The 16,038-nt window shown below is 40.9% G+C and overlaps 2 protein-coding genes across 8 annotated transcripts in view; one reads left to right on the top strand and one right to left on the bottom strand.

Annotated features, from left to right (window-relative positions):
• Nucleotides 1-5,360, bottom strand: part of COL4A4 (collagen type IV alpha 4 chain) — a 117,481-nt gene extending 112,121 nt beyond the window's left edge. For 3 of the 6 annotated variants that reach the window (XM_074314188.2, XM_074314179.2, XM_074314171.2), the window contains exon 1: nucleotides 4,330-4,602. The gene's annotated coding sequence lies outside the window, so the exon portion shown is untranslated. Of the gene's footprint in view, nucleotides 1-4,231; nucleotides 4,603-4,739; nucleotides 4,882-5,150 lie in introns of those variants that run through there. The other 3 variants (XM_074314163.2, XM_074314160.2, XM_074314166.2) reach the window with 3 other exon arrangements.
• Nucleotides 4,848-16,038, top strand: part of COL4A3 (collagen type IV alpha 3 chain) — a 149,259-nt gene continuing 138,068 nt past the window's right edge. Inside the window, exon 1 of one of the 2 annotated variants that reach the window (XR_012490019.2) lies at nucleotides 4,848-5,142. Coding sequence is in view for 1 of the 2 variants with exons in the window: in XM_074314144.2 (XP_074170245.2) it covers nucleotides 5,056-5,142 (87 nt within the window). In the remaining variant the exon portion in view is untranslated. The remainder of the gene's footprint in view (nucleotides 5,143-16,038) is intronic. The other variant, XM_074314144.2, reaches the window with a different exon arrangement.

Here is a 16,038-nt window from a genome sequence, read left to right on the forward strand (position 1 = left end):
TACAACACTCCTTGAATTGTGTACTTCAAATGGGTGGAGGGTTTTGCACATAAAGTATACCTTAATAAATTAATTTTTAAAAAATTAATCTCTGTACCTGCCTTCAAAAGGCATTGCAACGCAGAAAAGTAAAGTATGTGACAGTTTCTGTGCTATGTAACCAAGATCTTCACAGAGACCCTTATCTTTGATCTTTGACCTAGATCTGAAAATACTGGTAGTTGTACCAGGGAAACTCAGGGGGAGGTCCCTGAGGTGGAGGGAACAGCAAGTGCAAAGAAAGGCACGAGCTGAAGAAGTGCATACAGCGAAACTGAGAAGACTGGGGTGACACAGAGATCATTTAAAAGTTGATTTTGGACCACTCCATTCCGTTCTAAGAAGTGTGAAAATAGTTATAAAGACAAAGAAGAGCTTCTGGAAGCTTTAAAATGAGCAAGTGACATGATGTGTGTGATGGGCATTACTAACGTTCAACAATTATTTCCAGCTCTCTTTCCAGGCGTGTGGTACATTTCATTTCCCCACCACCTACAAAATGAAGCATGGTCACGTGACAGCTTTGGGCAATGAAATGTAAGTGGAAGTATGTGTCACATCCAAGTGGAAGCTTTTTGAGCAGTTTTTGATTTGGCACATTCTCTCCCATTCCTGAGTTGATCAGAGAACAGCTTGAGTGGGAATTTCCAGGAGATTTCTGAGAGGCTATAACAAGCAGAGGCTCTTCCCCTTTCCCACTTCCCTACATCCTGTGATGAATATGTAGTATAAATAGTGAGAAAGAAAAAAAAGAAAAAAAACTTGTCCCTGTCAGACTCTAAAACTTGGAGATTGTAACTGCCCCAGAAGTATCTTTTCTGATACAATGTACAATTTTAAGTGGAACTCTGGCACCAACATAAAAGATGGATTTCAGAGGACAGAACTTGCAGGGGGTTAGCTAGAAGGCTAGGGACTAGCTAGAAGGCTATGTAATCCACAGATGATAAATGCAGACTCCAAGGCAGGGCCAGGAGCTTAGAAAAGCAGTGAAAGAATCTGGAGATGTAACGGCAAGAACTGACATGTTTTGATAATGACTCTGAGATTCTAAAGAACCTAAGAGTCTAACTGTTCTAGAGGTGTTGAAAAGAGAAAGTTCTTGAAAGAAGGATGACTAACTGGGAAGATGAAGTAAAAAAAAAAAAAAAAATTATTTTAAAAATTAGTTAAAATTAAATTTAATCTTCTGAAAATATAAAAGAAACTACAGGCAGCCTGGCAAAGTACAACTCATCGAAAGCAGAGTCCCATTTCTCTACAATGAATCTTCTAAAAAGATTATGAACTTTGGAAGAAAACAGACCTGGATGTAAATCCTGAGTGGATTTGTCAAGTTATCCAACTTCATTCAATCAGCAAATAGTAAACAACGTCATGCATTCATTCAACAAGAATAAAGAACACCAACAGGCCCCTGCCCTATTGGGGCGTATATTCAAATGTAGGGAAGCCAACACTGCACATTTAAGCTCTGTGTAGAAAACAGAAATGATATTGTGATTATGGAAAGGGGGCAAAACTAATAATACAGGGCTTGTCAAAGGCAATGACCACTTACTTCATTTTGTTCAAAACCTTTATCTGGCACCAGTCAAAAGTAGAGATCTCTGTGTCTTTTGTATGTACAAGAAGAACTAACCCCACTTCCCTTTTGCTTTATCACATGTAAAGAACCAACTGTGAAAAATCAAATCTCTTGACCCCAAGATTATTTTTTAAATCAATAATTCTGATTGACACCACCTAGTAAGCATACCAAAAACTCTACTCAAGGAGGGTGTATGTATGTGGCGGTGAGGTGAGGAATGCGTGGTTAAGTCTGGCTTTTAGACAAGCCACTTCTCAAAGTCTTGTCTGATGCTGATGAATCACCTGGTAAATGCAGAGTCTGATTCAGTAGGGCTGAGAGTCTGCATTTCTAACCACCTCTCTAAGATGCCAAAGCTGCTGCTCCCAGGGGTGCTAAAAAAGTTCTAGATGCCTTAGTAGTCCGTTGACCTCCAGGAAGCTAGTAGGGTGTGCTTGTCCCTTGACTCTTACTGCTGAGCTGCGAAGAGTGTCTCTACCTTGTGCCACCATTTCTCATCCAGCTTATTTTTCTTTATGCAACTGGAGAATCACATTGCACTATGTGATTGTTTGGTGAAGACATTAGACCAAGGGCTTCTAATTGATCTCTGTGTTTGATTCCTACCACTCCTTGAGGTGGGTACCATGATTCTCCTCACTGTACAGAAGAAAACACCCCAGCCCAGAGACAGCAGGTCACACCAGCAAGTGTGGACAGGATTCAAAATCCAGAGTCTATTGCAAAGACTAAGCTCTTAACCACAGCTTCCTCCTTACTGTATTTACATCACAAGTTTCTCTCCTGCTCTCTTGTGGCATCAGAAGTGACTTGCAGTTGACTGTGGCCCCCATTCCAAAGTTGATAAAGTCAAGCCTCATCTTCCATCAAAATGACTTGGTTCCAGGAGAAAGCAATTAAAACCTAAATCGAGAAATCTTCCGGAATTTGGCAAAAAGAAGGAGCATTTCACACTAATATTGAGGGTTTTTTATTCCCAGGAAGTAATGGAATTCATGCAAGATTATCATACACCTCGGAATTCTTGGACACTTAGTTCATCAACAGAGCACCTGATGTCCTATCTAAAACAAGGATGGCAGGAGAAGATTCCGTAAAAACCTCCCTGTCAATAGGAAGATGCTACTCCATACCACACTGCAATGTCTGTATCCTGGGCACACGTAAGTCTTAACAAAGAGTTTAATGTGTATTTAATAAATATATAATCTTAATAAATATGATAAATATTAAGTGTTACTTATTATATTTATAATACAATAAATCTTAAAGATTTAATGATAAAAATCCTTTTTATTATTTTACTAAGACGCCCTAATTCAATGCTGCTAACTGAAATATGAATGTAAAACAGCGGCTCTCAAACTTGGTCCCACATGGGAATCTCCAGGGAGCTTTAAAATACACTGATACCTTAGTCCTACCACAGGAGAGTCTGGTGTACTTGTCTTGGGATAAACTGCATATCAGGATTTTTAGAAGCTCCTTAGAAGATTCTAATGCACAGCCACAGTTGACAATCACAGGCATAAAAAACAGAGGGAAGACTATATTAATTCTTCAGCCAAAAAGGGGGGGGGGGGGTAAGTGGCTTCATTCACTCACTGTCAGACTTTTGCCCACCTATGTAGCTTCATAGATCTTACATAGCAATAGACCCATTCTAATGGCAAGCAAGTGGTTCTCACCATCAGTGACCAAACCACACATTAGACACTCCGTGTTTGATGACCAACTGTTGTTTCAAGTCAGCAACACTGCTCCCAAGCAGGGCTTCTCAACCTGGAGATGGGATGCAGGTGGCCTGTGAACTTGAACGGGGACAACACCTGCATCCCTAGTTTCACTAACTATCCTGGAAGTGCCGCATCCCAACTTCAGTTAAGAACATAGACAACAAATCACAATCGTTTTGGCGGCTCTTGGCAGTTTGCACCCACTGGTTTTTTCATGTCTCATTTCAGTTTTTTCAGTCACTACTTTGGGATTAAAGTTATTTAATAGATCTGTTGTTAGATCTAGGTATTTAATGCAAATATTAATGGTGCACGTCTGTTGCTATGTCGTCACTTTAATACTTTGATAATTGTATTCCAGTAAAACCGATTCTGATTTAATTGTGTCTTATGTATTTAATGCAATTATTCTGAGAAGGGTCTAAATGCATCACCAGAGCCAATGTGGTCAGTGGCACATGAAAGGGCACCAGCCCTGCTCTGAAGAGGAAGCCCTAACCAGCCAGGTAACTGCATGTTTTCATCCAAGGCCACCTCCAAGAAGGGCACTCTCAGGAGGGAGACACCCCAGACAAAGTTGGCACTCGGTTTCCCCTGCATTTCCGCTGATAAGATTTCGCCTGAAAAGCCAGTTCAACGCAGCAGAGAATAGGATAGGCATTCTCTTTCCCCTCAGCTGCCTCTTGCTCTTGGCATTTCGGAGTGCCCAGCCTGCCAGGCTGGTGGTAACCTGAGCTTCCAAATTAATCAAAACACACAGCGCCCAGTTCAAGCTCAGGCAGACAAGCCCGGGAGCCAGACGTTCTCCTCTGGTGACCCCCGGGCCCCAACTCCCCAGCCCCGCCAGCCAACCCGCGCGCCCCACCTGAGTGAGATGCCGTGCTTCCTTCACCGCGTCCCGCCCAAGCAGGTGTCCCAGGCCCTAAGGCAGTGATTGCTCAGGTTGGGTCGCCGGCGCCTTACCTTGGGAGGCCGCCCACAGCGCCAGGAGCCCCTTCCGTCGCCGGCCCGCTCGGTACACACCTCCCGGCTCTGCCGCGCCCAAATCCGGCGCGACTCTGGCTGCGTCTTCACTGCGCTCTCACTGCCAAGTTCGGCGGCTGCAAGTTGAAGGCAGGTTGGGGAAAGGGAAAGTGGCGAGATGGCACTGCAGGCAGCCGGGAGCCAGCGGGGTCACCTGAGTGCCGACGTCCGGTGCGCCTCCCGCTTAATCTGGGCATGGCCGCTAGCCACTCCCTCCGCCCTGCTCAGCCGACACGCCATAGCACCCCCCCAGAATTCCCCACCTCCAGCCCGCACCCCCTGCCCCGCTCCAGCTTCAAGACCTTGGGAGCATCACCTCCTTAACCCCTTAGCCTCGGACCCGCGCCCACCTGCCCCGCAGGCGCTCAGCCCTTTCTCGACTCCTGGGCATGATGCCCGGGTCGGAGGGACAGTGCCTGGTGAGTTGGAGGGGAGGGGGGACGAGGGCGGGACCTGCGCCACTCCTTCCCTTCCCACCGCGCCACAGTCAACAGCCTCGGTGGGGAGGGACGGACAGCGAGGCCGAGCCCTACAAAACCCGCCCCCGGGCCGGCTGGCGAGGTGAGCTTCACAGCCGGACGCCCCAACCCGCGCCGCGCAGTGGACGCGGTAGCCGGAGAGCCTGTGGGTCCCGGGACACGCCGGCCCTCTGAGCCGGCGCCCACGATGCGCCCCCGGACGGCGCCGAGGCCGCCCACTCTGCTGCTGCTGCTCCTTCTGGTGCTGCTCGTGGCCGCGCCGGTGGCGGGCAAGGTGAGTACCTGGCGGCGCCACCCGCACCCCCGCGTCGCGGGGACAAGCGGGCCCCACCCTCAGAGGCGCTGTCCTGGAGCCCCTGCCAGGTGGGTGCGGTGCTAAGGGCTCCACGCAGGGCCCTGGGTGGAGATGCCCCCGGGAGCAGGTAGAATTCGCGGGGCTGGAGGGAGGGAGAGACAAGGAGGAAACTTGTCGGGTTACCTAGAAGTCAGGGATGGGAGGGAAAGGCCTCCCAAAGTAGGTAGGTAGGTAGGTAGGTAGGTAGGTAGGTAGGTAGGTAGGTAGATGATAGATAGATAGATAGATAGATAGATAGATAGATAGATAGATAGATAGATAGATAGATAGATAGATAGATAGATAGATAGATAGATAGATAGATGGGTGGGTGGGTGGGTGGGTGGATGATAGATGTTGGTAGAGGATAACCGCTGAGGACGAATATGTGGAACACCGGATATAGAGACACGCGATGTCACTCACATTGGTGAATGAGAGTCAGCAGCATGTCTTGGCTGAGAGTACAGAGGGCTGGGAATGGAAACCCGCGCAGGAGTCCTGGTCACTTTTAGATGTCACTTCCCACTGAACCCTGACCTTTCTGGGGCTCAGTTTCCTCCTTGCCAAAACTTCCTTCCAATGTTCCACTGTGGTCGTTAGGATTGTTGGGAAAATAAATGCAGTCACTGAAAAGTGAACACCACCTTAGACATAGAACTCATGTTAGGATAAATTAAGCAACATGTCGCTTTGATTTCTGTTTGGAATTTGAAAGATCCCCATTCATTTAAATCAATTTCTTTTTCTTTGCAATTAGAGATAAATTGGGTATCCTCAAAATTGTTATGGCTCCTTGAGTGGATTTTAACTTGTGAAAGTGTAATTTAACTTTTCAGATGCTCTCTGTGATTTTCACATTTAACAGATTAATTTGGAAAAAATTAGTTTGAAGTGATAAAGCAGTTAAGTTTCAATTCCAGAGATCAGCAGATGTTTTACAAATTTCATGATTGAGATTATGATTGGAAATTTTAAAATTGCATGCATATGTGTTCCGTGAAAAGATGTTTCGAATCTTTGGCCACAAGTAATCCAAGTACTTGCCATTTAAATTCAATTTTAAATTAAGACATTACAGATGAAGCTAAAACTCCATTGATATGGAGATGTCCATATCTCTCCCTCTCTGCTGTCTAAACAAGATACCACTCTGGCCACCTCATGTCTCTTTCCACACATTTTCTATACATTTACATAGATGTATGTGGACCCACAAACAATATGTATTTGTGTTTGCATTTTTTAAGTGATATTGTGCCATATATATATATATATATATATATATATATATATATATATATATATATATTTCCCCTTTGACAACCTACAAATGTCCATACAGTATTTACCAATATTTAAGATAGATCTACTTCTTTTTCTGTTTTGCCCTGTTGTATAGTTTTCCACAATACAAATATGCCAAAGTTAATTGAGCCTTTCTCCTATGGATTTACATTTAGGTTATTTAGTGTTTTATATTCTAAAGGGTTTTGTAATCCACGTAATCTCTTCATGGAGCTGGTTCTAACAAATACACTTTGCACAGACTCGGAATACCCAGCCCAGGTAACTCAGTACTTCTGGGCGTGATGGATGAAACTCATCCAAGTCAGTGTAGATTGTCTACCAGCAGTAATCCAGAAACAAATAAATCCAACAAGCAAAAAACCTAAAGGAGGTACATGTTGTGGGGAGGCCTGAGGACAAGTTCCAGAGCACGGTTTGCACATCTTTCTAGACTCCAAAACAGAGGAGAGATTAGGGAGAGATGGAGAAAGAAGGGAGGAATTACATGTGTGGAAAGATCAGCCAAAAAAAGTGATGCTCTGTGGTCTTGCAACCTCTAATGATACCAACTTTCAATTATATTGTCATGTTCCCTTATTATTTTTTACATGTAAAATTTTCTGCCTGAGTTTGGCCAAATCTTGGTGACTTCTTGCTGATATAATTAATCCATTTTTGTCATCACTTGAAGTCAGTCTTTGCTAAAAACTTGTAGGGATTATCATTCCCATTGCACCTGCTGAATTACACAATGTCATTAGAAACCATAAAATGTGCCTTCATCTTGAAGAGAAAAGGAATCACAAGTTCATTGATAACTAGTCAATACAGTGCCAGCATGGCTCTCTCCATAAGGTAACTGATGTTAGCTAAGGCACTAGATCTCGCTGAGCCTCAGTTTTCTCATCTGTAAAATGAGGGAATTGAAACCCCCAATAGGGCTAGCAGGTGAGGTAATGAGTGAAAGGGTGGGGCAGGTGGCAGTCTTTAGAGCCAACCAATTCTTGACATTTAAAACTCAGGCTCAGGAATGCCAAAATCCTTGTTTTTTAGGAGAGACGCTAGGAATTCAGCTTCTATTAGCAATCCCTCAAATTCTAGGTGTTGGCAAGTAAGTCAAGTCTTTACAAAGCAAAGGCCTGCAGAACACTGGGCCAGACTATATGAATGAGAACTAAACTTAGCCTTGAGGCCATCATATTTATCATCTTTGTGCTGCACTAGGTAAGGACATATTTTGTTCTAAATTTCTACAAATTTACGTTAGCATTTCTCAAAACAGAGAGATAGTAGTGGGGTTGACCTCACTTTCCCAGTTCAGACGTGGGTGGAACTGTCTACAACACAATTTGTTCTGAAGAGCCCTGAGTGAAATTCCTCTGCTGCTTTACTGCAGGCACCTATTCCCGGGCCTGCTGAACTGCGCAGCCCAGGTTTTATAGCTGTTTCCAGGCCCAGTTCACCAACCTGAAACTGGGAGGCACTTTGGGATGCCACAGACAATAGGTCTAGGCCAGGAGCTAGCGAGCTCTCCTTCTCTGATACCTGCAGGTGAGGTCCAGGGTTTGAGATAACATGGTTTATCCTTCCTTCTTTTTTTGCCCTAAAATTCCAGACAGGGCAGAAATATGGCAAGCCAATATCAGGAGATTAACAACAGCTGCATTTAGGGAGGATGCTTTCTCAGCTGATTTCATTTTTAAATTTAAAAACTTAAGGTGAATTAGGAAACGTTTCAAACAAACAAAAAGTAATGTAACAGACACTATCTATCCTGGAGATTAAGTGAGTATGAATAAGCTTTCACTTGTTTGCTCTCACATCTCTCCCTTTAAGAAAAACAACATATAAATACAAAAATTCATACATCCACAGCGGTTTTTGCTCTGTCTTCCACCCCAAGAGGTTTGCATACAGCTGACCTTTGAACAACACTCGTTGGAAATGCAAGTCCACAAATTTTTTTCAAGAAATGCAGACAGCCCTTCCTATCTGCAGGTTTCGCATCCTTTGGTTTCCTATGGGCGGTTTTTCAATCAACCGCCACTGAAAACAGTATTTTCAAATTCCCAGTCTGGATTCCCAGCCGAGAATCAAAAATGCTGTTTTTGATCAGTGGTTGGTTAAATCCACTGATGCGAAGGGCCAATTGTAGAGTCAAAAGTTACCCCCGAAACTTCGATTGCGTAGCAGAGCAGTGCCCCAAACCACTGATCCCCGCACCACCACCCCATATTATTCAGGGTTAACGGTGTATCGTTCCCACCGCATGGTTTTGTATTTATACAGCGTGTGTGTGTGTGTGTGTATGTGTGTGTGTGTGTATGTTAGTCTGCATAAATAATAAATACTGATTTGTGGTCCTTCAAATGTAATAAATAGTTTCACATTATACATACCTGTTGGAGCTTGCTTGTATCACTCAATATTATGTTTTTGGACTTTATCCATGTTGATACATACAGAAGTGTTTTATTTATATACATATGGATGGAATAACTGTTGTACAGAATCCAATTGTGTAAAGGACAGTTCATTTTTCCATCCCCCCCAAGCTTGTTTCCACCATTTTCATTTTACAGAGTTGAAATGTACGTCTTTGTGTATGTGCCATTGTGACAACCAGATTTTTAATTCCTAGGTGGAATCCAAAACGGGTTCATAGAGAAAGCATATTTTAACTTTTATTAGGAATTGTCAGGTTGAGCTCCAGAAAGGTTGTACCAACTATGTGCCTGAACACCTCCTTCCCCATGTCCTCAGCAAAACCTGGGATGCTCACTTGTTAATGGGTGTGAGATGGGCTCTGGTTTTGACCAGTGAGTTTGTGAATCTTTTTGTGTTTTAATTGGCAATTTATATTTCCCTCAGAGTGAATTGCATGGACAACTCTTTGCCTATTCTACTGTAGCCTTGTCTTTTTTGTTACTAATTAGTTAGCAGTTATTTATGTTTGGATACCAAACCTTTGCCATTTAAATGGGCAGAACATATTTTATTCCAGTCTTTGTTTTTTCTTTTCATTTAGTTATTGGTGCCTTCATGTATAACATTTTTTTCCCACTATAATTTCAAACTTGTTCATTTTTTTTCTTGAGATTTTGTGTTTTGCATCTTTTGAAGAAATCCTTTCCTTCCCTGGAATTATGAAAATATTCTCCTACATTTTTTTAAAGTTTTACAGTTTAGATCTTTTACATTTAGCACTCTTTAATTCTCAAATTGTTTTCTACTTAGGGATATGATATTTTTCTTTCCATATAGATAACAAACTGTCCCAACATTATTTATTGAACAATCCATTCTTTCCCTTTCTGTTTTATAGTGTTACATCTGCAGACGTGTACCAAGCATCTATTCATATATGAGACTATTTGTATTTATATATGGGTCTGTTTGTTTAGGGCATTAATGTCTCACAAGATTTTATAGTTTTCTGCCTTAATTTCTAAATATTTTATATTTTTTAGTGCTACTGTAAGTTGTATATATTTTTTAATGTAATAGTCTAACCATTAAAGCTACAACGAAACACAGTTGAATTTTGTATTTTGACATTAATAAAGCAAATTTGAAGAGTTCAAATGCATTTAAGGCTAAAAAATTTTCCTCAAAATACTGCTGTAGCTGCATCACCACGTTTTAATAAGCAGTATTTTAATACCATTAAGTTCAAATTCTTTTCTATTTGATTTCTTTGTCCTATGGATTATTTAGATGTTTATTTTTTACTATCCAAAAATAGGAAGATTTTTCTAGTTATCTTTTTTATAGCATTGTGGTAGAGGTAATATTCTGACTTCAAAGATTTCTATGTATATCAATTAGATCAAGATTTTTGATCATGTTATTAAAATTGTAATATATGTGCACATGTTTTTTTTTTAATATATCTACTCAGTGGATATTTAATCTGAGATTCTATACTTTTTTTCATGAAAATTCCTTTTTTATGTTTCTCCTTCCCAACTCTCTCTATTCCTGGTGTTCTTAGGATGCGCGCGGGAACTTCTCCTTTTCCTCCAGTTCTCCTGACTTCTTCTATCAGATACCTTTCATAAGCTGCTCAGATCCTCTTGGCTTCATTTTGCTCCTGGGCTATGGGCACTTAATTCTCCCAGCCACCGTCTTGGCTCAGATCCTCTTGGCTTCATTTTGCTCCTGGGCTATGGGCACTTACTTCCCCCAGCCACCATCTTGGCCATAGACTACACAGGTACAGTTCTTGTAGAATCTATCCTATGGCTCCCTGTTGCACCCTACAAGTGTAGGGCATTAACACCTGGCGGTAAATCTTTGACCAGTGGGAGAAAAGAGCCTTTGGATAAATTCTTGTCTTCTCCCCACAGAACAACTGTCCTGAAATGTGAGGTTCACACAGACTCCCCACAAGGCCAATCATCAGGTGTACTTGAAACCACCTTATAGCTTATCGAGCTTTTTTTTTGTTGTTCAGGTGCCCCTTCATTTCCTCCATGTTGCATTCGGTGAAACATCCTCACACCTGTCTTTCATTTTTCAATTCTTTCTTCTGCTGTTTGCAATTTTTAGTAGATTTTCAATCTAGTTTAATTTTCAGTAACAAAAGAAGACTCTGGAACTGTTTGACATGGGTTATAAGCCCAGATCTCTTCATTAGCAGCGGTTAAATTTTGTCTCAGTTTCCTCATCTTAAAATGGAAGTAAGAGACCCACCTCAGGATGTTTTTTACAATTTTTTTTTAATTTTTCAATTACAGTGGACATTCAATATTATTTTATATTTGTGTCACCCACCTCAGGATTTTATGAGGTAAATGATTTAATACACGTAACACGTACGCAACCATGCCTGTCACATAGTAATCATTCAGTAAATGTTAACAATGATTCTTTTAATTCATTAAATTTTCATTTCAATGACTATTAGTTCTAGAAGTTATTTTAGGAGTCTAAATCTGTCTGGGTCTTGGTGGGGTGTTTTTTGTCATTTTTTTGTAACATTTCTTTTTCCATTTTTTGTACCTTTAATCATTTTACACATAGTTATATTATTTATCTTTCTGATCCTTTTTCTATGATTTCAAGGTCTGGGAGCCTGTCTTGTTTCTTCTGTCTATTGATTCCCATCTATGGGAAGATAATGTGAATTAGAGATTTGGGGAAAATAAGCCTTCTCTGTCATCACTCAGCCTGCATCTCCACCCTCCCAGTTTGCCTCATTGCTTACAGATTGGAGCTGTCCTTCCCTAGGAGAAAAAATAGTTCTGTGGCTTCTGGGGGATTTTCATCATTAGGATGGACTTACGTAGTCATGTTTCGGGGGGAGGGTGACACCAAACATACTTTCTTTCATGTTCTCAAGGTCACCCTCCTCTTCTCTCCTCCCACTGCCTACTTCCTCCAAATATACTAGACTTTTATGGAGGGTGCCAAAAAAATGTATATACCTTAAGAAAGGAAAACTGTATTAAAATTGTAATACTCAATATATACCGATAACAAAAGACGAATACAAGTCACGTCTGACTTCTGCAATTACAAGAGGTGCTCAGAGTGGTTACCATCAGGGTCCAGACACTTCTGATTATGGCGAACTACTGTTTGAGCAACGTTGACCAAAGTGTCCAGTTGTATACAGTTTTTTGGCACCCCGGTATTTGATGAGGTGGGGATCAAGGCCACCAGCTTACTCTCTCTGTCCAGACTAAGGATTTTCCTCCTAAAGTGTTTTTCTGGGGTTATAGTCACTGTTTTTTTTTCAGGTACAATCATTGGAAAAACTGTGAATTAAATGAAATTTGTCTTTGTATTTCCCTTATAACCTTTGCCATGTAACCAGAGCACAATAATACTGCCTGGTGTTAACTATGAGTAAGGTTAACTTTGTTAAATATTGCAATTGATTGACCCTCAAATCTGTCAGTGTATGGTTCCAACAGTAGGGCTATCTGTTTTGGAGATGCCCTGTGGTCCTTCATCCACATCTACCTGTGGGTGTGGATTTGACCATATTCATGCTGTGGCCTTTGGCCGAAAACCATCCATCCACCACAGAGTAAAAGATTTTATAAGATCAAGAAAAACACACAGTGCTCAGAGCATTTTTGTTTTTACAAAGCTTATATCTAAACTTGGCCTAAACTTTTTCATCATAACAGACTTCCACTGTAGATCATTCGTTTCACCTCTGTTTTCAGTTCAAGGCAATAAGGAAACCAGGATTATATCAACTTCTTAATAGAATATACATTTGCCGTGTCAGCCCTACCACCATGGCCTTGAACAGTTACTTAATCTCTCCGAGTTGTTTTCATCTCTAAAAATCAGATAAGAAAGCCTCTTACTCCAAGTTCTACATTAATCTCACAAAATATAATTGCAGGCACTTGTCTTCTCGAAGACCTGTGTCCATCGTTCCATTCTTCCTGGGGTTCCTCATGTAACTGACAGTGAAGCCCTGGCTTCAGATACATTTTCTAGCCAAGACTGAATTAAATACTATCCGTTCTATAGTTTTCTACTTTACATGCTTCCATAAGTTGAGATAAATACACATCTATGTCCAAATCATCCAACAGAAATATAATGTGAGCCATAACTATGAGCCACATATATAATTTTAAATTTTCTACTAGCCACATTAAAAAATAAAGAGAAACAGGTGAAACTAACTTTAATAGGGTTTTTTTATCTCAATACATCCACAATTTTATCATTTCAACCTGAAATCAAGAATAGGTATTTTATAACATTTTTTCATATTAAATTTCCAAAATCTGGTGTATATTTTGTACTTCTAGAACATCTCAATTCGAACTAACTGCATTTCAAGTGTCTACATGTGACCACTATCTTGGAAAGTGCAGACCTATTTAAATGACATCCAGATAAGAAAGGGGGATATAGTCGATAAGGTCATATCTCTGGATACAACACATTTTTAAAAAGTTACAACTTTTATTTCTCCCCCTTTTAATGTAAAGCTCTCTCTCTCTCTCTCTCTCTCTCTCTCTCTATATATATATATATATATATATATATATATATATATATATGTGTGTGTGTGTGTGTGTGTGTGTGTGTGTGTATATATATATATATTTCTTAGGAAATATTTCCATTAATTATGTCTATTTCATCCTGGAAAATGTATATATTATGTTTTGGATAGAACTGAAAAGCATAGCATTGTGTGAACAGTGTTCTTAATACCTTGAGTTCCAAAGAATCTTCTCATGCCAAAGCAGCCTTATCTGCGAAATTGTCTTTTCCATCACAGTGCAGTTGGAGGTGCAGTCTTTTTTTTATTTTTAATAAAAATATAGTTAACACACAATATTATATTAGTTTCAGGGGTACACTGTAGTTAGTCAACATTTATATACCTAAAGAAGAGATCGCTATGATAAGTCCAGCAATCATCTGACACTGTACCACACTATCACAATATTATTGACTATATTCCATAGGCTGTGGATACAACACATTTTGTTTGATTATTTCCCATGAGAAATAAACACATGTCAAAATGACAAACTTTAATTAAATTCAGTTAATCGGCATGGGTTGTGACTGACTAAATATCTGCAACTTTTTCTCCAGAAAAATTAAGGTAGTTGGCCCTGGTACAACGCTTAAAGCTACACAAATTACTATTTGTACATATTTAATTATATTGCCCCATTATCAAAATATAAGTTAGTTATATACATGAAGAATTGAAGAAACATCACAAAAACAGCAAAAGGAATGGAGAAAAGGAGAAATATATTGAAAAATCAACATACCCCACCTAACCTTTCATCTCAAACTATAAACTAGATTATCACTAGAGTTCAACCAGGTAGCAGATTTAGTGTTACCTTAGACAAATTATTTCCTAAAAGATCTCTATTTGTTCTTATCTGAAAATGGTGGTACTATACCTTTTGAAGATAAAATACTCAACGCAATGACTGCTACAAAGTCATTGACTGGGTACATAAGTACACAATGACTGGGTACATAAGTACCCAGCTTTTATATTCTAGCTACAATTATTTTATTATTACTGCTAAAAGTATGAAAAAGATAAGAGGACAAAGACATAAGCATGTGGTTTGGAGCTGGGGACTCACTGATAAGGTAGGTGGTTGAATCCATGTCTATGGTAGAGTTGAGAGTCCAGTGGAGTAGGGGAAAGAGACAAAACCCAGTAAACAAATGTGTAACTATGGATCATGGAGCTTGCTAGGAGAGAATGGGATGTGGTGATGGAAAAGGAGAAGTCTTACCTTAGCTGGAAGTGGTTAGGGAACACCTTTCTAAGGAACCAGCCCTCAGGGTAGGGCCTTAGATGGAGACAGCCTTGGAAACACTGATGAATGTGGTTTAGGCCTGGCCCTCTCCATGGCGGAACAAGGCAAGACATTTCCAATTTTATGGCTCCTGCATTGTCAAAGAGCAAAATCAAAACCAACAAAGTTAAAAAAAAAAAAAAAAGAAAAGGCTGAGTTTATTTAATCACCATGAAAGTCATGCATGTGAGTATTTTGCTAGAGGTGGGGTAAGGAATGAGAAGCAAAGAGTGAGGGCACCCCCGAGTGGGCAGGGTCGGGGCGGTGGTGTTAATTAGGATGGAAAATTGCTCACTGGATAGGATGCAATAAGTTCACAGGACTGTATGTGGCTGATCATCATATAATGTTTATGTTTGCACTTAACAAATTACTATTTTAGCAAAAAGAGATAATGCAGTGTGTTTATGGTATTTTCAAGATAGTTGTTGCATTAGTAATGGGTGAGTAATAAATTAACATGGTGACTTGGTAATGGGCCCATGTAAAGTGGCGTGATGAAAACATTTGTCTTTCGTTCTTGTGGATGTGTCTCTCATCCTCTCTTCAACCTCACTGGAATGGGATTGAATTTGCTGACTGTGGCTGTGAGGTCCCGGGCAGGAAGTTGAAGCTGGGCCAAAGAGCCCTTGTCCCAGGTGACATAGACCAGGGCCTGAAAGGGCTCTAAGCCAGGGAAGGAAGAAACCCAGTTAAGGATTTGCTGGAAGGAGGAGAACAGCTCCTCACTCAAAGGACCAGCAGCGCCAGCTTCCCCTACCCCCACCCCATGCTGGTTAGGAAAGCAGATGTCATGTGGGACTCTATCCTAGATCTCCCCAACTGGAATCTACTTTTAAACCAGCCCCAGAAGGCCTTGCTGGGCATGTTAGTGTCTAAGAACTGTGTCGGCCTTGATAAGGACACTGGAGGGTCCTGCGGTGGGATGGCACTGAGACATGATCGTGATTTTAAAGCTATGTATGACTGACATATGGAGAAGGCTGACTGTTCTCTCCTTGGGAACCCAACCTACATAAAGGAGAAGTGACAAAACAGAAAACAAGTCTTGTTGGTTTCTCTTTGGATTCTGTTGCCTTGGAAGTCAAAAAGAGAGGAAGTGGGAGAACCAGTCCAGATCAACACAGCAGTTGCTTAATTTGTTCCTGTTAATTGATTCAGTGCAATTAATTTGATAATCATTTATCTGCAGTTAATCATTTATTAACATAGGAAGGTTAAAAATCCA

This window comes from Rhinolophus sinicus, chromosome 17 (assembly GCF_057876585.1).
Source record: "Rhinolophus sinicus isolate RSI-liver-muscle chromosome 17, RSI-T2T, whole genome shotgun sequence".
Classification (NCBI taxonomy): Eukaryota; Metazoa; Chordata; class Mammalia; order Chiroptera; family Rhinolophidae; genus Rhinolophus; species Rhinolophus sinicus.